Source organism: Vipera ursinii (genome assembly GCF_947247035.1).
Source record: "Vipera ursinii genome assembly, chromosome: 9".
In the NCBI taxonomy this organism is placed as follows: Eukaryota; Metazoa; Chordata; class Lepidosauria; order Squamata; family Viperidae; genus Vipera; species Vipera ursinii.
Window position 1 is genome coordinate 771516 of NC_139523.1, and position 26058 is coordinate 797573.

At 42.1% G+C, this 26058-nt stretch overlaps 1 protein-coding gene across 2 annotated transcripts; it reads left to right on the forward strand.

Annotated features, from left to right (window-relative positions):
* Nucleotides 1-1566: 1566 nt before the first annotated feature.
* Nucleotides 1567-25111, forward strand: OSCP1 (organic solute carrier partner 1). Of its 2 annotated transcripts, none has more exons than XR_014493266.1 (10): nt 1567-1867; nt 15195-15349; nt 17863-18030; nt 18664-18744; nt 18859-18962; nt 19185-19313; nt 19400-19466; nt 19873-20113; nt 20198-20261; nt 24524-25111. XR_014493266.1 is itself a non-coding variant. In XM_083369149.1 (10 exons), the coding sequence occupies exons 1-10, from the start codon at nt 1756-1758 to the stop codon at nt 24638-24640; spliced, it is 1137 nt and encodes a 378-aa protein (XP_083225275.1). In that variant the 5' UTR covers nt 1567-1755; the 3' UTR covers nt 24641-25111. The 2 variants fall into 2 exon arrangements, 1 of the variants encoding a protein (XP_083225275.1); XM_083369149.1 differs by having other exon boundaries at nt 19873-20012.
* Nucleotides 25112-26058: the final 947 nt, after the last annotated feature.

Below are 26058 nucleotides of genomic sequence, written 5' to 3' on the forward strand. Positions count from 1 at the left end.
CTTGCACAGCCACGGGGAAGAGCCCAGCGGAACTTCGTTGGGGCAGGCACCTCATCACCAAATTGGACAGGCTACACCCCAACAGAGTGGCTGCAGAGACTGAGCAACCCAAGCTCTTTAGAGAACTTCACACCAATGACTTGGTTTGGGCAAGGAACTACGGGCCGGGTCATGCATGGATTCCAGGTGTGGTGGTTGACAGAACTGGGTCCTTGTCCTACATTGTAGGGGTGGAGGGGGACCGTCAGATCAGACGACACATAGACCAAATCAGGAAGCGGGTTCCTGAAAGGTCACAGATCGATCAACCCCAACAACTGGAGGAGAGCCGGTCCATACAACAGGCCCAGGACCATCACGACAGCATGTTTGCTAGGGCTGACTCTGGGAGGGGTCAACCAGGAACACTGAGCCAGGACTCAACCACCAACTCTGCTGACCCGGACAAATGGCAAACTCTGAGATGGTCATCCAGGGCTAACAGGCCACCTGCCTATCTTGCAGACTATGTACAATCTTGAGGGGGACAGGGCCTAGAGTCAAGTCGTGGTTTGCCATTAACCATTGTAACTGCAGCGAAATATTGTGTATGATGTTGTATTGAATATATTGTATATTCTTTTAAGGGGGAAGGGGTGTTATGTATGGGGTTTAAGCAGCAGCTCAGCAAATACCACCAGGTGGCGCTGTACCTTTACCGGATTGGCTGGTTAGCTTTCAGTGGGATTTTCAGATGAAGGGATTGGCCAAGAGCGTACCTGGCAAGGTATATAAAGGGTACATGTAACCCCCTTTGTTCAGTACAGTCCTACCCACAATAAAGAGCTGTTGCTGTACTCATCTGCCTGCTGTCTTCCATGCGGTCCAGAACCCACTACACAATAGATAGGGTTTCCTGCTTGAGCCTGGGGTTGGAGTAGAAGACCTCCAAGGTCCCTGCTATTCTGTTAAACACGAGTTAGCTGTCCAGCATCCAGATTGGTAAAATGAGGACCCAGATTGTTGTGGGCAATTAAGCTGACTTTGTAATAATGCCGCTTGGGGGTGTGTGAAAGCCCTAATAAGCAGGCATACACATAGAATGAAGGCTACTGCTAAGCTTGTAAGCCGCCCTGAGTCTTCGGAGAAGGGCGGGATATAAATGGAATTAAAATAAATTAAAAAAATAAAATAAAATTTTGGTCACATGACCACTGCAATGGTCTTGTGTGTGAAAAACTGGCATGTCACTTTTTCCAGTGCTGTTGTAACTTCAAATGGTGATTGTTAAGTCAAACAAATGGTTGTTAAGTCAAAGACTACCTGTAATAAAAAAGTGGAGGACTCCATGGCTAGAAATCATTGTCACAGCTGACCAAGTCGGGTGTATGTCTGAAATTAATGGCCCGTCCGAGATGCCCTTCGGTGGAGCCTGCCGGCAAAGCGTTCCGCAGCTCAAGGGGCGCGAACGGCAAGGACCATCTTTCCGCACGGCAGTTGGGGATGGGGTGGGGGCTCCTCCCCCTTCTTAGCCGATTGGCCTTCGGGAACTCCTCCCCTCCCGACTCCCTCATTTTCTCTCAGGCCCGCCCGGCCAGTAGGAAAGAGCACGCGCCCGCGAGAACGCGCCTCTGGAAATCCTAATACGCCGTCTCGGTGCCGCGGCGGGGCCCTCCCTCGACCGGAAGCTGCTTCCCTCGCGGTTGCCTTGGCGACGACGCGACGCCCCTCTCGCCGCCTTAGGACGCCTGGACGGCTTCTTTCGACCTGCCCGCAATGTCGCTGCGGACGCTGCCGCTGCTCGTCCTCAACCTGGGCGGGGAGATGCTCTACATCGTGGACCAGCGACTGCGCGCGCAGAGCATCCCGGGAGACAAGGCGCGCCAAGGTCAGGGGGCCGCCGGGAGGGGGAGTCGAGGCCCCCCGGAAGGGCCCCGGAAGTGCAGGACCCATGCCCCCCCCGCGGGGAGCCCCTGGTCCGCCCAGCCGCGGCGCCTCGGGAGGAGGGCTGGGCCTTCTGTTTCCCCTGCCCCCGCTCGACCCCAGTCTAAAGCTTTTGCTGGGGTTCATCCAATCATGATTTGTTTGCAATAATAAAGTGCAGTGAAAGTGGACATAAACCACAATTGTTCCTGACGATGAGACCTATTAGAGAGCGCTGTAGTCGATCTTTGTTCCTGGACCCGGTTGGAATCGCAGCAGAGGGGGAAAGCAGGGAGAATCCCCTCCTGGGGAGACCGAGAGACTTGTTTGTTCCTCGCAAGCTCCTCTTCCCCCAGGGCATGCCTGCTCTCCTATGGAGGAGGCACCGATTCCCTTGAGCAGGCGGCTCTCTGCCCTCCCTGGTACTTCAGAGACTCCCCTCCAGGGGCTGAGGATGCTCTTGCTTCCTGGGCTTTTGGAGAACGGCCGCTTGGTCTCAGACATCTGGAGTTCACTTTTAAGAGGTATTACTCTGTGTATCAGAAATGGACCACTGGGATGTGGAAGTGAAATAGAGAAACAAAACACCAAAATCAGCTCAAATGCGAATGAATGTGTCTAGAAGGAATACCTTCACACACACATACACAGATTCAGGACCTCTGGATCCAAAAATATCAGATCTTAGTTTAGCTTTTACTGCTGGACAAACTGTTGTTTCTTTACCTCTCTAGGCATTCTTAGAACAAAATAGTTTACTCTATGGGAAATGGAGAGACTGAAAAATAACAAAGTAGTAATTTTTGGTTATTTGGCCAGGTTGTGCTTCATTTTTCTAGCTCTTCAGGTGAAATCAAACTGGTTCTGCAGATTTTTATTGTTGAGAAACATGGAATCGTTCTAAAATGATAGCCCAGCCATGTGGATCTGAAGATGTCTCAGCATAGCTTGGTTCCCTGTGAATAATTTTTTACGTTTGTAGTAGGACACCATAAAAGTTGAGCTGCTGCTGAACTGTTCCTTCATTTTCAAGCATTTTTAATGGTGGGAAAATATAGTTCTTCTCCAGAGTATGAAATGGGCTTGAAAAGTTACAGTTGCAAGAAAAAGTATGTGAACCCTTTGGGATTACGTGGAGTTTTGCATGAATTGGCCATAAAATGCGCTCTAAACGTCATATAAGTCACAACAATAGAAAAACACAGTCTGCTTAAAATAATACTACACAAACATTAGCTGTTGTCATGTTTTAATTGAACATAACATGTAAACATTCACAGTGCAGGGTGGAAAAAGTATGTGAACCCCTAGCCTAATGACTTCTCCAAGAGCTAATTGGAGCCAGGAGTGAGCCAACCGTGACTCCAATCAGTGTGATGATATTGGATGTGTTTCTGACAGCTGTCCTGCCCTTTAAAAACACACACCTGTCTTGCATTTACTGGTCTCAAGAAGCACTGTCTGATGTGAACCATGCCTTGCAGAAAAGAGGTCTCAGAAGACCTACGATCAAGAATTGTTGACTTGCATGAAGCTGGAAAGGGCTACAAAAGTATCTCCAAAAGCCTTGATGTTCATGTGTCCACGGTAAGACAGACTGTCTACAAATGGAGAAAGTTTAGCACTGTTGCTACTCTCCCTAGGCGTGGTCGTCCTGTAAAAATGACTGCAAGTGCACAGCGCATAATGCTTAATGAGGTAAAGAAGAATCCTAGAGTGTCAGCTAAAGACCTACAGAAATCTCTGGCACATGCTATCATTTTTGTTGACACATCTACAATAAGGAAAACATTAAACAAGAATGGAGTACATGGGAGGACACCATGGAGGAAGCCATTGCTGTCCAAAAAAATATTGTAGCACGTTTGAAGTTTGCAAAAGAGCACCTGGATGTTCCACAGCACTACTGGCAAAATATACTGTGGACAGATGAAACCAAAATTGAGTTGTTTGGGAAAAACACACAACACTGTGTGGAGAAAAAAAGGCACAGCACACCAACATCAAAACCTCATCCCCACTGTAAAACATGGCGGAGGGAGCATCATGGTTTGGGGCTGCTTTGCTGCCTCAGGGCCTGAACAGATTGTTGTCATTGATGGGAAAATGAATTCCAGAGTTTTATCAGGACATTTTGCAGGAAAACGTACGACTATCTGTCCGCCAACTGAAGCTCCGCAGAGGATGGGTGATGCAACAGGACAATGAACCAAAGCATACAAGTAATTCAACAAAACAATGGCTTCAACAGAACAGAATACGCCTTCTGGAGTGGCCCAGTCAGAGTCCTGACCTCAACCTGATTGAAATGCTGTGGCATGACCTTAAGAGAGCGATTCACACCAGACATCCCAAGAATATTGCTACACTGAAACAGTTTTGTGAAGAGGAGTGGTCCAAAATTACTCCAGATCGTTGTGCAGGTCTGATCTGCAACTACAGGAAACATTTGGTTGAGGTTATTGCTGCCAAAGGAGGGTCAACCAGTTATTAAGTCCAAAGGTTCACATACTTTTTCCACCCTGCACTGTGAATGTTTACATGTTATGTTCAATTAAAACATGACAACAGCTAATGTTTGTGTAGTATTATTTTAAGCAGACTGTGTTTTTCTATTGTGACTTACATGACGTTTAGAGTGCATTTTATTCATGCAAAACTCCACGTAATCCCAAAGGGTTCACATACTTTTTCTTGCAACTGTATACACTTCCATTTCATACTACCTTTAAATATCCTCAATAGCTGTCTTCTGCTGTGCAAGATCTTATTAAGTGGCAGAGTACATCCCTCTTCAATTCTTTTCTCTTTTCCGCGTTGTTTTCAATGTGTTCTTGGTACTTGACCCGCCATTTTTTCTGTTTTATGCTTCGTGTAGATGAATGGACTGATGTGGACAGGAGACGAGGTACTGTAACATTTTTAGACCTGCACTGAGATTCCAAACTATATATAGGCAGTATGTTGAAGAATGCTGCCAGAAAATTTCTTCAATTACTTTGAATCACAGAAAATTGTTATGTTCAAGCTGTGGAAGTGTATGGTCTGTTTTAAGCCAAATCCATAAAAAAAATTGGGTTCAAAAATTTGTTGAGATGGGCAGCTATAGAAATCAAATAAATAGAAAAATTATTTGAATCATTGTTGAACAGGCCAATTTGTTAATTCTGTCTTTATGGTCTGAAACAGTCTGGTTTAATGTGGTACTTATGTCTTTCTGACAAACTAAATTCAATGGGCTTTATTAAGTCCGAAACAGATGAATGCGTGTTTACAAAAAGATCTGATAATAGGTATGAGATAATTCTTGTTTATGTTGATGATATTGTTTATATTGGTCCAAATAAGCAGATGAGTGAATGTTTTGCTTTAGCTTTACAACAGTTTTTCACATTGAGGTCTTTAGGACATATTAAGACGTATTTAGGTGTTCAGGTTACCAAAACATAAGACAAGCAGTTAAACAAGGTTTTGTCAAATTGCAGTATGTGCATACACATGACCAAATTGCTGATATGCTGAACAAACCACTTCCTACAGCCCAACACGAGTATCTGCGCAAGAAGATGTGCCTTATCTGATTTTCTGCTTCACTGACAAAAGAAGGGGAATGTCACTGCACGTTTTTTTAGTTTTGCCAGCTTCGTTCATTTCTAATTGTACATCTTTTTCTGCTCTGCACCTGTGTTATTATCTTATCATGTAACCATAGTGACTCCAGCTATGTCCAGCTATGTTTTGGTTTTAAACAGTTTTGTGTGCAGGCCTAGAAAAAGTTTCCCACAGTTTCTTTTACTTTGCTCTTCTGCCTGATGAGAGAATGCAGTCAGTTTTAGGTCTTTTGTTTTCTCATTAAAAGTTTTACTATAGAATATGCCTTGGATTTCTTTTCTTTGATATTGACCATGCAAATGAACCACGGTCCATCCTCCTCTGGTCGGACTGTTAATTGTTCCGCAACAAATTCAACCTTGAGGTAAGGTGTAGATCAATTGACAGGTTAAATATTGTCCCTAGACAAGACATTGACCTATTGTAAAATGCTAATTATGTTGTTTCTGGCTTCATTTTTTAATCTATTCATGTCTGATAATGCAGATTATCCAGGTATTCTGTACTTCAGTTATTGACATCCTACAAGATTTTGTGTTCCCACAGTAGATGGCTCCTGTCCCTTTGAAAATTATTTCTTAACACTAATTATGGTTCCAGCAAGGGAAGAAGCCAAGGGCATGAATGCATATTATCACATCCAAATTTATCCTGGAAAAAATGTGCCCCAATAAGTTCCACGGCTGCATGAGGATTTGAACTTAGCCTCACAAATCTCAGCTGATCTTTCTCCTCTACTGGTCTTTCCAGCCACGTTTGACTAACTGGCATCATCTCCAGATTTTTGCTATGTTGCAAAGAGTAGGAGTTGCACTTTATGCTAGCCTCCAGATTGAAGATGCCTTCTTTTTCTTCCTATTGCTTTTGCAACCTATTATGAAAAGTAGCCACTTTCGTAGTTATGCATAACGTCCCTGATAACCACGATGAGGTGGTCAGTGACCTCGAGCCAGACATCCTAGAATGTGAAGTGAAGTGGGCCTTAGAAAAACTGAGCAACAACAAAGCTAGTGGGGGTGACAGTATTCCAGCTGAGCTATTCAAAATCTTAAAAGACGATGCAGTAAAAGTGCTACACTCAATTTGCCAGCAAATTGAGAAAAAAGTTATGCTTAAAATCCTACAAACTAGACTCCAGCTGTATGTGGATCGAGAACTACCAGAAGTACAGGCAGGATTTCGAAGAGGTAGAGCAACTAGAGATCAAATTTCCAACATACGCTGGATCATGGAGAAAGCTAGGGAGTTCTAGAAAAACATCTACTTCTGCTTCATTGACTATGCTAAAGCCTTTGATTGTGTGGATCACAACAAACTGTGGCAAGTTCTTAAAGAGATGGGAGTATCAGACCATGTTATTTGTCTCTTGAGAAATCTATATGAGGGTCAAGAAGCAATGGTGAGAACTGGACACGGAACCACTGATTGGTTCAAAATTGGGAAAGGAGTCCACCAAGGCTATATACTGTCGCCTTGCCTGTTTAACTTATATGCAGAGCACATTATGAGAAAGGCAGGGCTAGATGAATCAAAAGTTGGAATTAAGATTGCCGGAAGAAATATCAACAACCTAAGATATGCAGATGATACCACTCTAATGGCAAAAAGTGAAGGAAGAACTAAAGAGCCTCTTGTTGCAGGTGAAGAAGGAGAGTGCAAAAGTTGGCTTGAAACTTAACATTAAGAAAACCAAGAACATGACATCTGGCGCTCGCAATTCCTGGCAAATAGATGGGGAAGAAATGAAGGTAGTGATAGATTTTATTTTCCTGGGCTCCAAGATCATCGCAGATGGGGACTGTAGCCAAGAAATTAAAAGACGCTTGCTCCTGGGGAGGAAAGCCATGGCAAATCTAGACAGCACACTAAAAAGCAGTGACATCACCCTGCCAACAAAAGTGCGTATAGTCAAGGCTATGGTCTTCCCAGTTGCAATGTATGGCAGTGAAAGTTGGACCATAAGAAAGGCTGAGCGCCAAAGAATTGAGGCCTTTGAACTATGGTGCTGGAGAAGACTCCTGCAAGTCCCTTGGACTGCAAGGCAATCAAATCGGTCAGTCCTAGAGGAGATCAACCCTGACTGCTGTTTAGAAGGCCAGATCCTGAAGTTGAAACTCAAATACTTTGGCCACCTAATGAGAAGGAAAGACTCACTGGAGAAGAGCCTAATGCTGGGAAAGATGGAGGGCAAGGGAAGAAAGGGACGACAGAATGAGGTGGCCAGATAGAGTCACTGAAGCAGTTGGCGTGAGCTTAAATGGACTCCAGAAGATGGTAGAGGACAGGAAGGCCTGGAGGAACGTTGTCCATGGGGTCACAATGGGTAGAAAACGACTTCGCAACTAACAACAACAATAAATTTAATCAAATCTTTTTAGCCAGTTTAATTCCCTGTTCTAATTTGACTTCTCACTGATAGAAATAAGATGATAATTGGAATTCCAAGATCTGCTTGTTTTGCTCTATTTATTTGCTTTAATGTTTAGAAATAAAATATATAGAAAACATATATAGAAAATACAGAGAAAAGAAAACCCATTTTAAACACAGCATTAAATATTGTCCACACAGATCAGCCCTTCCATTACATTGAAATGGAAACAATTCATAAACAGTGAATCTAAAATCTTATCGATAATGGCATTGTCTTTCCATTATCAAAGAGTAATATTTTTGATATGCTTTATTCTGTAGTTCCACAGTTTTCAAAAAATTGATAGATTCTGCATTTTTGGTACATAAATAGCCGGCCTGAGTCTTCGGAGAAGGGCGGGATATAAATGGAATTAAAATAAAGATAAAAAAATAATAATTCAGAATCACGTTCATATCTTTAAACATTACTTTTCTTACACCATATGAACAAATTTATGGATTTTAAACCAATATGCAACGATACTGAAGCAAATCTAATCATCCCCTCATTTTACACTTTCATTATAATAAGGTTGGCCATTAATCCTTTCAAATATCTGATATTGCCAAATTTTAGAGTCTGTATCATCATAACCATGCTCATCACATTTTATTCCTTCCAAAACAAAATATATTAAAAGAGAAACAGTATCACCGTCAAGCTTCAAAGGGAAGCTTAAAATTATTTTCACTGTCTTGTACAATGTCAGTACTGAAAATAAATACCTAAGCATGGGAATTGTCGCAAAGAAAGGCTGTCTTCTTGTCTAATAACCCCTTACTCCCAAGATAATGAAACCTTGAACAGGCCCCCTGTAGATGACCCAATATGAGAATCAGAATAATGTGGCAAAAAGTGATATTTGATGTAGCTTGTAACTGTACTAAATAATAAATAATAACCAGCACTTTGAGTTGTGCTTGGAATAACTAGAAAAAAAATGTTATCCTGCCCAATAGGTATGCTTCAGTGCATTTTAAGTAAGTCTACATCAGGCTGTTCAATGATGAAGAAGTAGAACAGATGAGGAACTAGTAAACCTCTTAGAGCAGAACCTGTATTTCTCAACCTAGGCAACTTGAAGGTGAGTGGACCTTCAAGTATTGCTGGCTGAGCGATTCTGGGAATTGAAGTCCACTCACCTTCAAGTCGCCTAGCTTGAGAAACATTGCCTTAGAGAATAATATCAGAATTTAGGAGGATTGTGACAATTTGGAGAAAGACCCAGATCAGCAAGATAAATTTGAACAGAGATAAATACTGTGGGCAGTAAAATTGAAAACTGTGTATAGAATGAGAGCTCCATATTGAACAGCAGTAAATACTAGGTCCTTTGATAGATCACAAGATGTCAGAAGCAAAAATAATCATAGGCTGCATCAACAGAATTACAGGTTCTTAAGATTAATAAAATTCATTGTCTGTTTTGCATTGGCCAGACTGCACCTAAAATATTGCATCCATCCCTGTGTATTGTGTCTTAGGAAGCACATTGATAAACTGGAGTTTGTTCATGGGGCACAATCAAGATAGTAAGAGGTTTGCAAGGAATCTTAACAAGGAATGTTTGGAGATTTGGGATATGTCTTCAGGTATCTGAAAGGCTATCATGTAGAAGGCAGGGAAGAATTATTCAGTTATTTCAGGAAACAGTACAAGAAACAAGTTTAAATATCAAGGAAATCAATTTGGAATAGATATTGGGGGGGAAATGTAATGGTAAAAGCTGTTCAACAATGGAACAACATTCCCATCAGCAGTATTTCTTAAAGTATGGTCCTTTCTTGGGTCCACAAAATCAAATTTATTTGTCAGCCTATGTTGAAAAATAATACAGTATTAATATCCTATCAAATGAAGATGAGAAGCGGTAGTGACAGGGAATGCATCAATTTACATTTTTAATACAGTAATGTCAATAAATATATGTAATATATGTTTATATATATAAATGTTTAAGAAACACTGCCTTAGAGAATGGTAGGCTCTCTTTGCTAAAGGTGTTTATACAGACTGAATGGCCATATGTCAGGAATGTTTTTTTTTATTAAAAAGTTTTACAATACATTTTATCTTTAATAAACCAAAAACAAAGAAAAAAACCCCACCCAATTCCCCCTCCCCAACCCTCCCCAACCCCTCCCTCCCTTTCCCCTCCCCCCCGCTTCCCAGAGCAAAATACAGGGTATAAAAATACAAACAATCATAATCTAACTTACGCAAACAATCCTAAACTATTTAAACTACCGAACTTTAACTCATATAAGAAAACTCCAAACATATATATATATATATATATATATATATATATATATATATATATATATATATATATATATCATATCAATAATTATACAAATACAAAATAATACTTTCCAATCTAATACCAAAACACAGGGTATAAAAATACAAACAATCATGATCTAACTTACGCAAACAATCCTAAACTATTCAAACTATCAAACTTTAACTCATATAGGTAAATTCCAAACATACGTATATATATCATATCAATGATTATTCAAATACAAAATAATACCTTCCAATCTGATACCCAATAAAAACAATCTCAAATAAACCAATTTATATCAATTGTCTAAAACTATTCCTCATTCCAGCTAAGCTTTAAATTCACATTATCCTAATGTGTTATACAACTTAAAATACCATAGATTACTTTCCAAACTTAAGAAATTTTTATATAATCACATCATTCTTATATTCTTATATTCTATTACCTATTCCAATATTACCTATAAAAATATTACAAATTAACTTCAATCACAAAAAAACAATTTATATCAATTTTATAAGACTATTCTTCTATCCAACTAAAAGCTTAAAATTTTTCATCCAAATAACAAATCATAACCTACAGAATATCAATAAACACTACTACAAATCTTCCCAATTAACTTTTCATAATCATCTTAGAACTAAAGCAACATGAAATATTACATAATTATTTTATAAGGGTAAAAAATATATCCCCAAATATTTAGTCCTTCTAGCAATTCCAGTTCCCATAATCCTTATTACATTATTGTCTCTTACAGTTATGTGACTAAATCTTCAGGCTTGGTTCATTCATCCAGAAGTAACACGCCTCTTCCAATTTCTGGCCTTCTCCAGTGATAATGAAATTTGACCCACTCCTGTATCTTTCACATCTGCCTGCGTTAACCCTTCAGCAACTTGCAGGTTCTCTCTGGAACGTTGAGACTCTCTCTCACCTTTTTTCTTTGTAGATTCCAAAGATGGTATGGGGACTGCTTTTAAAACATTACTGTAGAAATCACGTGCCTGAATCTCCGTGGTAAAACAGTACCTTGTACCTTCATAGGTCACCACCATACCCACTGGTATTTGCCATCTAAACTTAATGTCACGTCGTCTCAATTCTTATGTCAAAAAAGCAAATTCCTTCCTTTTCCTTAAAATCTTTGCAGGGATCTCTTTTAAAATCAAAACTTTTTGCTCAGCAATTACAAAATCAATGTTGTAGGAGGCCTGGATAACTTCATTTCTAATCATTCTCTTTGTAAAATAAACCACCACATCTCTAGGTAGTTTCCTTTGTCTTGCGATCCACGAATTAACACAGAAGATTTTATCTATATCTTGCATTATTTCATCTGCTGGTCGCTTCAACACCCCTTCCAAAGCCTCAGAAACCATTTTCTCCAAATTTTCCTTAGGATTTTCTATTAGGCCTCTGATTCTTAAAGCAAACTCCATCTGAGAATACTGTCTCGAAATCAAATCATAATCCATTTTCTCTATTACATTTTCAGTTTCTGTCATTTTGGCTTCCAATCTAGTATCATTTTGAGCAAGATCTTCCACTCTGTCATCCAAAATCTCAATACTTTTAACCATGCCCCCTATTGCAGATGTGATGTCTGCTCTCATTTCTTTTAATTTCTCTGTAAACTTCTCCTCCAACTTTTTCTCCATTATCTCAACAAATTGCTGCATTTGCTTTTCCATAGTCTCTTGTAACAGATTCTGCAAATCTTTCACTGTAAAAGCTGATACAGATTCAGATGCAGAGGACAATGAAGTTTTCACCAAAGACTGCTGCCTCAGGGCAGGAACTTTAGAAGATATAGCCGCCATTTTCACCCTCTATTGTTAACTACGCACTTTCACATGCAGATTCAGCAAAGTCCATTGAGTTAAAGATCAAAGCATCATCTTCACCAAAATCTCCTGCATCGCTCTGCCTGCGTCCTCGTTCTCAAAAGCTCTTCCTTGCTAGCAGGGATGGTTGCGAACGCCCTGTTCTGCTCCAAAAAACCCGGAGCAGAGGGGCCTCGCAGTCCGGAGCATGCCCAGGCTTCGGGGGGGCTCAATCCTTCTGCCGCCAAAACTATAAGTTCTGGCAGCCCCAGAGAGCTCTACCCCTACCTGGACGCTCACCCCCTCCTCTTCTCCCGAGGTTGGGGCTTCCGAGCCGCCGAACAGCTGATCAGCACTGTTTTCGGTGGCTCAGGAATGTTGATGTTATGGTCTCTTGTGGGAGCGAGAGAGTTGGACTAGATGATCTCCAAACTTCCTTTCAATTCCTTTCATTCTATGAGTCTGTGCAGTAGCAAGTCTGGCATACGGGCATAATGCAATCACTGCATTATGTACCAGTTGTAGCCTCCACATTGTTTTCAAATGTAGCCCTATGTAAACCTCATGGCCTCAAGGGTACCTCCCAACTCTAGAATTCTGTGAAACACTCTGAGTTGCATAAATAATGTCTACCGTAATTGTTCATATGCAGAATGCAAACAGATTTGGTCCAGTTTGTTTCCCCTCAGTTGTTTCTGCTGTAAAATTGTTTATTGTGTCAAGATCTTTTCAATATCATTCAGTATGACTTTACCACATTTGTTCATACTGTCATAAAATTTTTGTTGGTGTATTCACCAATTTTTGTTGGTGTATTGCAAAGCAGACTGCAACTATGAGTGTCTGTGGGGAGTAAATGACAGAATATGTGTGCCATTATACAAATGCCTGGCTGCCTCTTAGGTAGGGCATCAGATGTTTGGAACACATATACATAATGGTGGAATTTGGCATCACTGCAATTCGTAGTGGGCACTAGTGACAGCCACAGTTATTACCCCAGTGTGTTACCTTTGATCCACTTACCTATGTTGTACCATAGTCTTGTAGGTAAGCAAGGGATAATCATTTATTTAGGGGAAAAAACTGCTTAACTTGCATAGATTTGAGCAGTAGGTTTCTAAAAAGAACTCAGCTCTGAATGATAAATGTACAATACAGTGGCTGCATAGCATTCCTTCCTTTAATCATTTTGTTGGTGCGTTCAGTCTCAGGGCATCCCAAGTGCAGCAGATCATAAAGCAATTCAGGAATCCCCAGTTAAAAATGAGGCATTAAGCACCTACCACTTACCCTCTGAATATGGCTTGTAGGGTAGTACAATGCAAAAGGCTCTTCCACTGGACTGGTCCTGAATAGCTAAGAGGTTTTCTGACTTGCAGTCTGAATAGCACATATGCAAGACTTTCTTTTCAGAAACAGTACAGATATTTTATGTTTCAGAGTTTGTCCAGAGGGAATTGTGCTGCATATCTATCTCTGGAGATATTGTGATTAACACTATCTATTGGATGCTGGGATGAATGACTCTAAGGAAAAAATAAAAATGGCAGGTAGAAAAGGCATTGTGGGGAATGTTCATACAATTCCCTTAACCCATTTACTGGTTTGGCACAATTTACTGAATCGTGAGCTCAGTTACAGTATATGTCCCAAACCTGCACCTCAGTTTTAAAGTAAGCTGTGCAAATGCAGCCAATACATTTGTAACAGGCCTAATTGAGTGTGTTGTGGTGTCACAATTGATTCTGACATTTGTGTGGAGAACTGAGGAAATTCCATTTTTGTCTGCCTCCACCATGGAAAGGAAAAATGGCAATATTGGATAATACTTAAATTACAGTGTCTTCATCACCCTCAAGGACAGCCAACTCTTTTGTAGTTAATTTTAATCTGATCTCAGGTCTGATGATACAGTACTGATAATTGGATAATTTCCAACCTGTTTGGTATCTGATCCTCCCATATACAGTCACAGAACGTCTGAGTCACTTCAGTGTTCAAGGTTATTAACATCTTGTAATTAATTCATGGAGTAGAGAATTCTTCAAAGCCAGTAGATCCATATCATGGATCTTATGGTACAGGGAAAAGCATCTCCATCCAGAATTGCTTTAAACTGTGAAATGGGTAGGATATAAATTTAATAAGCATTTAATGTTTAAGTAATACTAAAGATTTCTCTTGGCAGTTAAAGCACCTAAATATTGATAATTAACCTATTATGCCTAAAATGTGATCCTCATAAGAAAAAGGGTCCTCTAATGGTGGCTTAGTGGGTTAGGACGCTGAGCTTGTCGATCAGAAGGTCGGCAGTTTGGTGGGTCGAATCCCGAGTGCCGCGTAGCAGAGTGAGCGCCTGTTACTCGTCCCAGCTTCTGCCAACCTAGCAGTTCGAAAGCACGTAAAAATGCAAGTAGAAAAATAGGGACCACTATGGTGGGAAGGTAACAGCGTTCCGTGCCTCTTTGGCGTCTAGTCATGCCGGCCACATGACCACGGAGACGTCCTCGGACAAGCGCTGGCTCTTCGGCTTTGAAACGGAGATGAGCACCGGCCCCTAGAGTCGGAAACGACTAGCACACATGTGCGGGGGAACCTTTACCTTTACCTTTTAATGGTTAAAGACTGAGAAAATTAGCCCAATTAATTGCAGAATCTTAAAACTGAGATTTGATTATTTTTCACAATAAATGTCATTATATTTAAACATGTTTTTGTCATGATTGCAAGAAGAAGAACTGAAGCAGCTTGGAAGTACAAAAACTAATGCTGCAAATTGTAACTGCTGAAGTTGAAAAATATTCCTCTTGGATTTTGCAAACATTTCTTTTCTATCTTGTTGGAAGATAGAATTATTTGGTGTAGGAACAGCAGTGAAGCAGTTTCAAGCATCACCTTTCCAAATACAAGAAAATGTTTTCCAATTTCTGTATTGCTATCAGACTAGTGAAATCCCCATTTAGCACTCAGGAAATATCTTCTGCATATCTCTTTGCACAGGAATTATCTGGGGGCAAAGAAGTTTAAGTGAAAAAGCAGCTTCAGCAGCACATTTTCTTCTCAATTGCAAAATGCCTGCTTCTTCCTGGGAAACTAAAACAATTGATTTCTAACAACTATGATTATTTTATCTTTTCAGTGATGAATGACATCATTGGGGGCATATTCAATAAAAATTTTATGGATGAGCTATTTAAGCCACAGGAACTCTATTCCAGGAAAGCCCTAAGGACAGTTTTTGAGCGGTTGGTTCATGCCTCCATCATGAGACTGAATGCCCCCAGTATGGATAAGGTGAGGTCAAACCTTTCTTTTTCTCTAGATGTTTTATGAATCTGTATAACCCTGTTTTTATCAAGAAAAGCCATTGTTACATTCACACAAGTTGAAACATAGGTGCACATGAAAGTGAAGAAATGATATGAAATACTGATTTTCAGTGCATCTCATCAATGCCTACTGACTTCACAGTTAAGGACAAAAATATGGTATCATGTAGTCTTATGAAATGTCACTCTGCACCTCTACCTGTCTTTTTCTGCTTTCTTAATCAACCAGTGCCTTAGCCCTTGAAACACACCCTCTCCCCCCAATCTTGTCCATACCATAGCTTGTCCTCATCAACCTTCCAAAATGGCAGTCTGAACACTCAGATTCAGCTTCACTCATTCATATGTTCAATCCTCATTTGGCTGATTTCTGTTCATATCACTTTTGTTCAATAGTGTTATTGAACAAAATAGTTACCAAGATGTTACTTGCTAAAGGAAAACACTGAATATTTAATTAATGTGTTTACATGTGTATCTTCAACGAACTACTTTTATCTTTTTCAAGAAACTTTTTTCAAGTGAATACTTTAAATAGAATAGAGCTGGTCTTCTAGTCCAGCTCCCTGCTTGAGCAGGAGAACCATTTCAGACAAGTGACTGTCTAGTCTCTTCTTAAAAACCTCCTGTGATGGAGCACCCATGATTTCTGATGGCAAGCTGTTCCACTGGTTAGGAAGTCTCTCCTTAATTCCAGGTTGCTTCTCTCTTTGATCAGTTTCCAGCCATTGTTTCTTGTCTTGCTTTCAGGTGCTTTGGAGAATAGTTTGATGCCCTCTTCTTTGTGGGAGCCCCTGAAATACTGGAATACTGCTATCATGTCTCCCCTATTTCTTCTTTTCTTTAGACTAGCCAAACCCAAGTCCTGCAGCCGTTCTTCTTTGATAATTTTAGTTGCTCTTCTCTGAACTTTTTCCAAGGTCTCAACATCTTTTTTACAGTATGGTGACCAAAATTGGTTGCAGTATTCCAGGTGTGGTCTTATTAGGGTTTTATAAAGTGATTCTAATACTTCATGTGATCTTGATTCTATGCCTCTGTTTATACAACCCAGGATTGTATTAGCTTTTTTGGCAGCTGCTGCACATTGCTGGCTCATAGTCAAGTGATCATCTGCTAGGACTCCAAGGTCCCTCTCACAGTTGCTGTTTTTGAGCCAGGTCTAGCCTAATCTGTACTTAAACCTTTGGTTTTTCCCGCCTAAATGTAAAACTTTGCTTTTCTCCACATTAAAACTCATTTTGTTGGATATGCCCCATTGTTCAGGTTTGTCAAGATCTTTTTGGATCCTGAGCTTGTCTTCTGGGGTGTTGGCTATTCCAACACCCAAATTTGATGAGTTCCCCTTCTATTCCCTCATCTAAGTCATTGATGAAGATATTGAAGAGTACTAGGCCTAAGACAGAGCCTTGTGGTACCCCACTGCTTACTTCTCGCCTTGTGGATTAATACCATTGAGGACTACAGTTTGTCAGCCAGCTACAAATCCATCTGGTGGTAATGATGTATATCCCACCTTTTTCTAGCTTACTAAGCAATATATTGTCAAATGCCTTACTGAAATCTAAGTATACTATGTCCACAGCATTTCGCTGGTCTACTAATTTAGTCACTTTATCAAAGAAGATTGGTTTGGCATGATCTGTTTTTGACAACCCCATGCTGGCTACTGGTTATAACTTTGTTTGCTTCTACTTGTTCGCAGATCTGTTTTTTGATTATCTTTTCCAGGATCTTCCCAGGTATTAATGTTAGACTGATTTATTTATTTACTTACTTATTTACTTTATATTATATAAAGTATGCATACAAATGCAAGATCTAAGTTGAGGTACATATCTGAATGCAGATGTGATAATGTTGGTAAGTTTCCTGCTGAGATATTTTTATTTCATATCATTTGCTTTATCAACTGAGGGCTTTCAATTAATTTCACTTTCTGTTGTTTCTGTTGAATCTGGCTTCCCCGTTGACTTTACTTGTCAGAAGGACTCAAGGTGATCAATCACAGGACCCTGGGACACAGCAACTGTCATAAATAAATACATTCCAGTTGCCAAGCATCTGAATTTTGATCATGTGATCATGGGAATGCTGCAAAGGTCATGTGAAAAATGGTCATAAGTCACATTTTCAGTGTTATAATTTTGAACAGTCACTAAATGAACTGTTGTAAGTCGAGGACTACCTGTATATTTTAATATTTTTAATTCTAACCATTCACCATATGCATTTAACTAAATAATGTGCAATATATTATTGCTAGATTCTGGGCATGAATGCAAAGAGCATTTTAATAAACATTGCACTGAAAGCTAGCCAGGATTATTGGTATTCTTCAAGTAAAATCCTGCTAGCTGTATTAAAATGAGATGTTAAATCAGTAATCATATTCTAACAAAATATAAGTAACTTTATAAATGCTGGTGCCCTGACTCAGCCTCTGTGATTAACTGGTATCTCTTGCTTATTCTGTAGCTTTATGATCTAATGACTATGGCTTTCAAGTACCAAGTTCTCCTCTGCCCTCGACCCAAGGACCTTCTGCTCATCACTTTCAACCACCTAGATGCTATTAAGGATTTTGTCTATGAATCGCCCAAAATTCTGAACCAAATTGATGTTATCTTTCGCAAGTTCATTGATGTATGAATGCCGTACATTCTATCTTCTGTACAGAAATAGCATAAAAGAATAAAAGCAAACTAAATTATAGAAAGAATTATAGCTTTGTCAACAGTAGGTTTAGCCTTCTGGGAATAAAGTTGGAAGAAACAAGTGAATTGCAGATGATCTGTATTTGTGACACACTACATTCCTAAGTAGCCATCTATAATTTTAACCTTGCACATTATGCATACCCAGTTAGTTTATGTTTTAGTCTCTCATGCCCATCCAAAAATCTGGGAAAATTAAATAAATTACTATATTTTAGTTAACCATACTGTAGTTAAATATACTGTATAAACAGCCATGGCATAGAATGACCAGTGATGGTTCAGTGATACACCATCAGTGAAACATCAAATAGGACCATCTCATCATTTACATATATGCTTGCCAGAGTTATATAATATTAAAAGTATATCTTAAATATTAAAAATATTATGAAAATTCTAAAATTCTAAATTACATACATGATGCATCTGCATCTAGATTTTCAGTTTGATCTGCTGACAGATATGAGGCCATATGAAATACTTGGTCCACCTAGTTCTAAAATGAGCAAGAAGAACTAAGAACTCATCAGATGTTGTTGCTTCTGATTCTTTACCCTAGACCTACATCTTGCTGTCTGCTGGGGAACTTCAGCTCATCCGACAAACGCTGCTCATCTTTTTCCAGGACATACATATCAGGGTAGGCATGTTACATATTACTTCCATGGGGTGATAATGGTAAAAATAAAATGTTTAGCATAAGTGATTTCCAAGTGAAGCAGTTTTATTGAGCAGTCTTGGTATTTCTTCATAGGTTTCCATTCTTTTAAAAGATAAAGTGCAGAATTCTAATGGCCATTTTGTGCTGCCAACCTCAAGTTTTGTTCCTTGGGGAACAGAGATCCCTGGACTCATCAGGTGAATCCTTTGACTGGCCTTTTTCCTTAACTATCCAACTGGATCAGGTATTGAACACCAGTCCAAATGGATATGGACCCCCAGCTTTGTAGTGCAGGTTATCTTTTGGGGTATAACAGTGTTTACAAGGTTGGGTTTATGGATGAATTACTCAGTCCCCAAACTCTCCCAACTATTGTATAAGAAAAAAGGAAACAGTATTTATACTTTACAATGTTACAGACTTTTTAACAGTAAAGGAGATGAAATTCAGAGGATCGAGTTCAGCAGTGGAGGAAATTATGTTCTTCCATATCGGGAAGGTTCATTTGACCTTCATGGAGACAGAGTCATTAGACTGGGAACAAACATGTAAGTCATGGTCTGCAGTTTCAGTTTGAGGCTTTCAACAAGTTTCCTATGTGCCTCTTATGTACATAAATTCAATTAATCTCTAGATACAGCATCAGTCGGCCTGTAGAGACAGATGTATCGGGGGCCAAAAACTTGGCATCTCATGCTAAGGTCAGTATCTTTGATTTACCCTGAGAAACACAGAGCAAGGTTATTTTTGCTTCCTATTTCATTTTGTTCATTTGCTTGTTTCAGTATTAATATCCTAAATCCCTTGATTACTACACTGGAATAGACTTTCTTGTCTAGAAGCTATTTGTTCTGAGAGTATTTTCCAGAACTTCTTTTTAAATTTGATTTCATTTTTCTTTCCTTCTGTTGTGATCCAACTATATCCATTGCAACTACTTTTAAGATGGATTCTGCTTTACTCCAGGGCTAATTATTAAATGAAAGCAAGGTGGGAGGAGTGGTATACTGATTTCCAGATAGGAGAAACTGGGAAATCAGTCATTGGCACATTGTGTAACTTACATGTTTCTTTCCATGGCTCTTAGAAATGTTGTTGTCAATGCAGGAGAACACTGCTCCCAACCCTCTTGCTAAAGAAGAGCTGAATTTATTAGCCAGGCTGATGGGTGGCTTGGAGATCAAGAAGCCCCTAGTCAAGGAGGCTGGTTTTCGTCTGAATCTTTTCACCACTGATGAGGAGGAAGAGTATGATACTTGGCTTTCAATGGTAGTAGCAATGGTGGTGGGTCTTACATATATCCAGAGTTGCCCTTGGCCTTTGAAATATCAGAGGTCATACTCCAGAAGTGAGTTAGTGATAAAAAAACCTTTCAAACTTTCAATTAATTAATTAATTGTATTTATGTGAGGTTTTTATTTGCTCTCTTAAGACACGCTTCCCTGACTCATCCAGAGGAGTTATCTTGTCAAGTTATCAACATCCAAGCAGGCCAGGTAGATATTTGTTGCTGCATCTTATTGTTTGTTCAAAAAATGAGTAACACAGGTTTCTTTTAACTGGACCAACTTGAATTTGTATATGTAAGTTTCATATAGAGTTAAGAGTTAAGAGCTCCATCTTTTCCGTCCTAGAGGTGAGAGCTCTAGGCGGTATCTCTCTCCCCGGCTGTATATCTCAGGCTGCTCCCCGGTTCTGACCGTTGTGAGAGAACGGGGATTGTCCCGGGGTTACCCTGCTCTAGTGGCAGAAGAGCTGGGTTTGCAGTCTGGATATTCCCCTTCCATTTTTAAGATCCTCCCCTTTTTATTTATTCGATCTGGGTCTGTTTTTTGCTGTATTACCCAATTTTACCATGGTTTTGAGATACTCCAGCACGGTTTTACTCGCTCTCAGAGGTGCCCCCCCATCCTGGGAGCAACCCGCCTTACCTTTTAATTTACCTCTTGATGACGGGTCCGACTGTTGGGACCCTGAGAGATGGCCGGGCAGAAACAGGGGCCTAAGATATAAATTTAACAAGAGGCCCCTGATTACTTTTTTAGCTAAATTTTTTGTAGGGTTAGGGAGGGGGGAGGGTTGTGGTTGGTTGGAGAGAGGGGGCACTCTGCCAACTGCTGTTCAGACCAGGCCTAGTAGAGATCGCGTTGAGAGGGAGCCGGGGTCGGTCATCTCTGGAGCTCTGGAGCGGGTCGTGGGAATGCCAATTCCCACGACGATAGGGAATGGCTGCAGGTGTAAGATCAGAGGGCTGTATCGACCTCCGGGAGGGCCTCTCCGCTATCTCCAAGCGGTGAGGCGCTCCGACCCTCTGCCTTCGACCCAAGGCTCTGGGAGCGGGAATGTGCAGCCACCTGAGCTCTGACTGGTGTACCTAAATGCCAGGTCCGTTGCTAATAAGGCTCCCCTCGTCCGGGATTTAGTCGAGGGTGAGCAAGCGGACCTGGCTTGCATTACGGAAACCTGGTTGGGCCCAGAGGGTGGTATCCCCCTGGTGGATCTCTGCCCACCAGGCTTCCGGGTGCTACACCGGCCTCGGACTCAGGGTAGGGGTGGGGGAGTGGCTGTAGTTATGAGGGAGACCTTATGTCCGCAGGAGGCCACCGTTCCTCAGATAGTCGGGTGTGAATTTCTCTTATTGAGGTTTGGTCCTAGGGTGCAGTTGGGCTTGCTGCTCGCGTACCTTTCGCCTAGTCGCGTAGCAGCAGCCCTGCCTGAGCTTCTCGATATCCTCTCAGGGCTGGTGATTGAGTTTCCTAAACTAATGGTTTTGGGAGACTTCAATCTACCATCCCTGGGAGGAGTATCTGAGTTAGCTCGGGAGTTCATGGCTTCCATGACGGCCATGGACCTGACGCAGGTAATTCATGGACCAACCCATGAGGGAGGCCACACCCTTGACTTGGTTTTCTTATCTGGTCGGTGGTTAGATGATCTTGGTGGGGGCTCCCCAATTGTTATGCCCCTGTCATGGACCGATCATCATCTCCTGCGGCTGGTCTTCCGTTTTGCCACCCCCCACCGTGGGGTTGTTGAGCCAACTAGATGGTTCCGCCCCAGGCGCTTAATGGACCCTGAGAGGTTTCAGGCAGCGCTGGGGGCCCCACCTGCCTCCCCAGCTCACAGCTCGGCGGATGCCTTAGTGGAGGCCTGGGAAAGGACGGCCACGGAGGCACTTGACCGAGTTGTACCCTTGCGGCCCCTGACCCGGCGCAGATCCCAATGGGCTCCATGGTTTTCCGCGGAGCTCCGGGAGATGAAGCGTCGGAGACGGGGCCTAGAGAGCGTCTGGAGGTCCACCCGATCTGAATCCGACCGATTGCAACTAAGAACCCATATTAGGTCTTATCTCGCTGCGATGAGGGTAACGAGATCTAACTATTTCGCTGCCCTCATCGCGTCCGCAGATAATCGCCCGGCCGCCCTGTTTAGGGTGACCCGCTCCCTCCTCAACCAGGAGGTCAGTGAGGATCCCTTGCAGGGGCGTGCCGAGGAATTTAGTCAACATCTGTCGGACAAAATTGCTCGGATTCGGACCGGTTTGGACTCCGACTGGGCAGTATCGGACGATCAGGACACGAGTGATCTTGTCGATGTCATCTGGGAGGAGTTCGATCCTGTAACTCCGGAGGAAGTGGACAGGATCATGGGGAGGCTGAGCTCCACCACATGTTTATTGGACCCGTGCCCTTCCTGGCTGGTTTATGCAGCCCGGGAGGGAACACGAGGCTGGTTCCAGGCGGTTATATCTGCCTCTCTGAGTGAGGGTAGTTTTCCCGCCGCCTTGAAAGAGGCGGTGGTGAGACCTCTCCTCAAGAAGCCTGCCTTGGACCCGGCTGTTTTGAATAACTTCCGTCCGGTCTCCAACCTTCGCTTTCTTGCGAAGGTTGTTGAGAGTGTGGTGGCGCATCAGCTCCCTCTGGTCCTGGATGAAGCGGATTATCTAGACCCGTACCAATCGGGTTTCAGGCCCAGGTACAGCACGGAGACGGCATTGGTCGCGCTGGTGAATGATCTCTGGAGGGCTCGGGACAGGGGATATTCCTCTGTTCTAGTCCTATTAGACCTCTCAGCGGCTTTCGATACCATCGACCATGGTATCCTGCTGCGGCGTCTCAGGGGATTGGGAGTGGGAGGCACGGTTCTTCAGTGGTTCTCCTCCTATCTCCTGGGACGCTCGCAGTTGGTGTTGGCAGGGGGGCAGAGGTCGACCGCGAGGCCTCTCGCTTGTGGAGTTCCTCAGGGGTCGGTCCTCTCGCCTCTCCTGTTCAACATCTACATGAAACCGCTGGGTGAGATCATTCGTGGTTTTGGAGTTGGGTATCATCAGTACGCTGATGATACCCAACTTTTCATTTCGACCCCAAACCACCCCAGTGATGCCCTCAACGTGATGTCCCGGTGCCTGGAGGCGGTCCGGGTCTGGATGGGGAGGAACAGGCTTCGACTCAACCCTGACAAGACTGAGTGGCTGTGCGTACCGGCATCTCGGGATATTCAGGATATCCCACCCCTCATTATGGGGGGTGAGTCATTATCTCCTGTAGATAGGGCTCGCAACTTGGGAGTCCTCCTAGATTCACAACTCTCCTTAGAAGACCATATCGTAGCTGTGACTAGGGGGGCCTTCGCCCAGGTTCGCCTGGTGCGCCAGTTGCGGCCCTATCTAGACCAGGATGCCTTACGCACAGTCACTCATGCGCTCGTGACCTCTCGTCTTGATTACTGCAACGCTCTCTACATGGGGCTACCCTTGAAGACCACTCGGAGGCTCCAACTGGTACAGAATGCAGCCACGAGAGTTGTACTGGGAGTCTCCCGATACTCCCATGTCACACCTCTGCTCCGCGAGCTGCATTGGTTACCAGTTGTCTTCCGGGTGAGGTTCAAGGTGTTGGTAATGACCTACAAAGCCCTTCATGGCATGGGTCCAGAATACCTTGGGGAGCACCTGCTGCCGGCGTCAACTTCCCTCCGCCCAGTACGCTCCCACAGAGAGGGCCTCCTCAGGGTGCCACCGGTCAAAGAATGCCGACTGGTGGCCCCCAGGGGGAGAGCGTTCTCTGTGGGTGCACCGGATTTATGGAACCATCTTCCGGTTGAGCTCCGGATGGCGCCCGATCTCCGCTCCTTCCGGCGCGATCTTAAAACCCATCTCTTTAAACAAGCTGGCCTGGCCTGATGGGACGGGGTGGGATTTTTATAAATTTATTTTATTTTATTTTATTTTAATTCCATTTATATCCCGCCCTTCTCCGAAGACTCAGGGCGGCTTACAAGCTTAGCAGTAGCCTTCATTCTATGTATATGCCTGCTTATTAGGGCTTTCACCCCCCCCAGCGGCATTATTACAAAGTCAGCTTAATTGCCCCCAACAATCTGGGTCCTCATTTTACCTACCTCGGGAGGATGGAAGGCTGAGTCAACCTTGAGCCTGGTGGGATGCGAACCTGCACTAATTGCAGGCAGCTGGTGTTACTTAAGGAGGCATTAGCCCACTGCTCCACCAAGGCTCAATAAATGATAAATGATTTTAATTCTAAATTTGTATTAATTTATGGGCATTGTTTAATCATGTTTTAATAATTTTAACTTTTGTATCTAATTTTTATGTATTGCCCTGTTCACCGCCCTGAGTCCCTAGGGAGAAGGGCGGTATACAAATTAAATTAATAAATAATAATAAATAATAATATTGTATTTTGCTCCACACATCTATTCTTACATAAATACTTGCTTGCAACATTTATTGAAACAGGACCAGCAATGGAATGAGAAGCTGGATCACATCATGGGGGAATTTGAGATGTCGGAACAGCAAAGTGAGACAAGCAGCAAGGGATGTGATTTGTTGGCAATGATGGATAAGCTATGACCCTCAGCTCTGAAGAGCCACACAGCTTTAATGCAAAGGAATGCTAGGACACCCAGCTTGATGTTAGAAGACCTAGGTCTGATAGAACAGAATGGATTCTTAAGCTGTCCACTTTTTGTTAGTACATGAAATTTGGGAACTGTGTGAGATCCATTTAACAGTTCTTGTCTCTGGCATGTGGGCACAGATGTTGAAGGATACTCTATTGGATAGCAGTTTTGTTCCTGTGCTATTAATGACTCTGCTCATGTTAGCTATAGTTAAAAATAAATCCCATAATTCCCCCAGGTAAGTTCTGTAAATAAAAATACATACTATGAAGTAACAAGTTATGTTACCCTTAAAAGCTAAGTTTACAATGATAGTGCAACTATTCTTTTTAGCTGCAGCTATAAATAAGACAACCTTGTTTATTGTAGTACTCCAGGAAGCTTTTGTAATCCAAATCTGATTAAAGAAAGTTACTGCTCTCCCAGAGGTGACTGACTCTCCTAGATGTTTATTTGATCTTGGTATCATAAAGTTCACATAATATACTAAGCCAAAACTAAAATTACACTAGGCCCAATAACAAACTGATTGTTCTAACAAAGTATTGTTTTTTCACCTGTTACACATAGGACATTTCAGGCAGGCTATGGTTGTGTTTTCTCTCTCCCCCCCCCAATACAATTATCAGTACCAAAATTATCAGTGGTCTTGCAACAAAAAACAAACAAAATCTGATTGGCCAATCTCAGAGGAGCCTCCCAAACTCCGTTCCAAATTTAAGAGAGTGACTGGTGGTTGCATTTCTTGCCAGTGGATGACTTGAGGGCAGAAGGGAAAAGGAGGGCAGGGAATCCACCAATTGTTGCCCTGAAATTGACCCACATTAAAAACTAAGTTAAGCTCAGTACTATTTACATAAGTATACGTGCTAATTCAAAGATGGGAGGAAAATACATAAAAATGGCCACCTTGCCAGGGTACAAAGACCCTCCAAGCATACTCTTTGCCAAGGACATAATCAGTCCAATACTAAAGGGGCTCAAAAATGGCTTTAAATGTCCAGGCTGGAAGTAGTGTTTCCATGTAATGCTGGCCTAAGACATTCTATGCAAACAGCCTTGATCTCCAGGAGGGATGAGGTTGGGCTGCCTGCTTTGAACCAGCTGCTTTGAACCACCCACAAAAGCTATGTAAGCACTACGTTCCCCAATATGATTATTTAGTGGGCTTTTTATGAAACACCCAGTCTCTAATCCCCGGAGCAGCTGATGACCTTGGTTCCCATGGGACAAAAGATTATTTTGACTAGCGAAGCACCTGGGCAACCCCCCTCCCTCCATTCTATGTTGCAACCTAGAAGGAGAAGGAAAATGGTTGCATCCATGCTCATTTGTAGAGGTGACAGTCGGCCCCTCTCAAAAAGAAAG

Coding starts and splice junctions, on each gene's coding strand:
- OSCP1 (XM_083369149.1), top strand. CDS start 1,756: ATGTCGCTGCGGACGCTGCCGCTGCTCGTCCTCAACCTGGGCGGGGAG. Junction 18,031..18,663: donor TCTTTCGCAAGTTCATTGAT/GTATGAATGCCG, acceptor TCTTTACCCTAG/ACCTACATCTTGCTGTCTGC. Junction 20,013..20,197: donor ACCACTGATGAGGAGGAAGA/GTATGATACTTG, acceptor TGCTCTCTTAAG/ACACGCTTCCCTGACTCATC.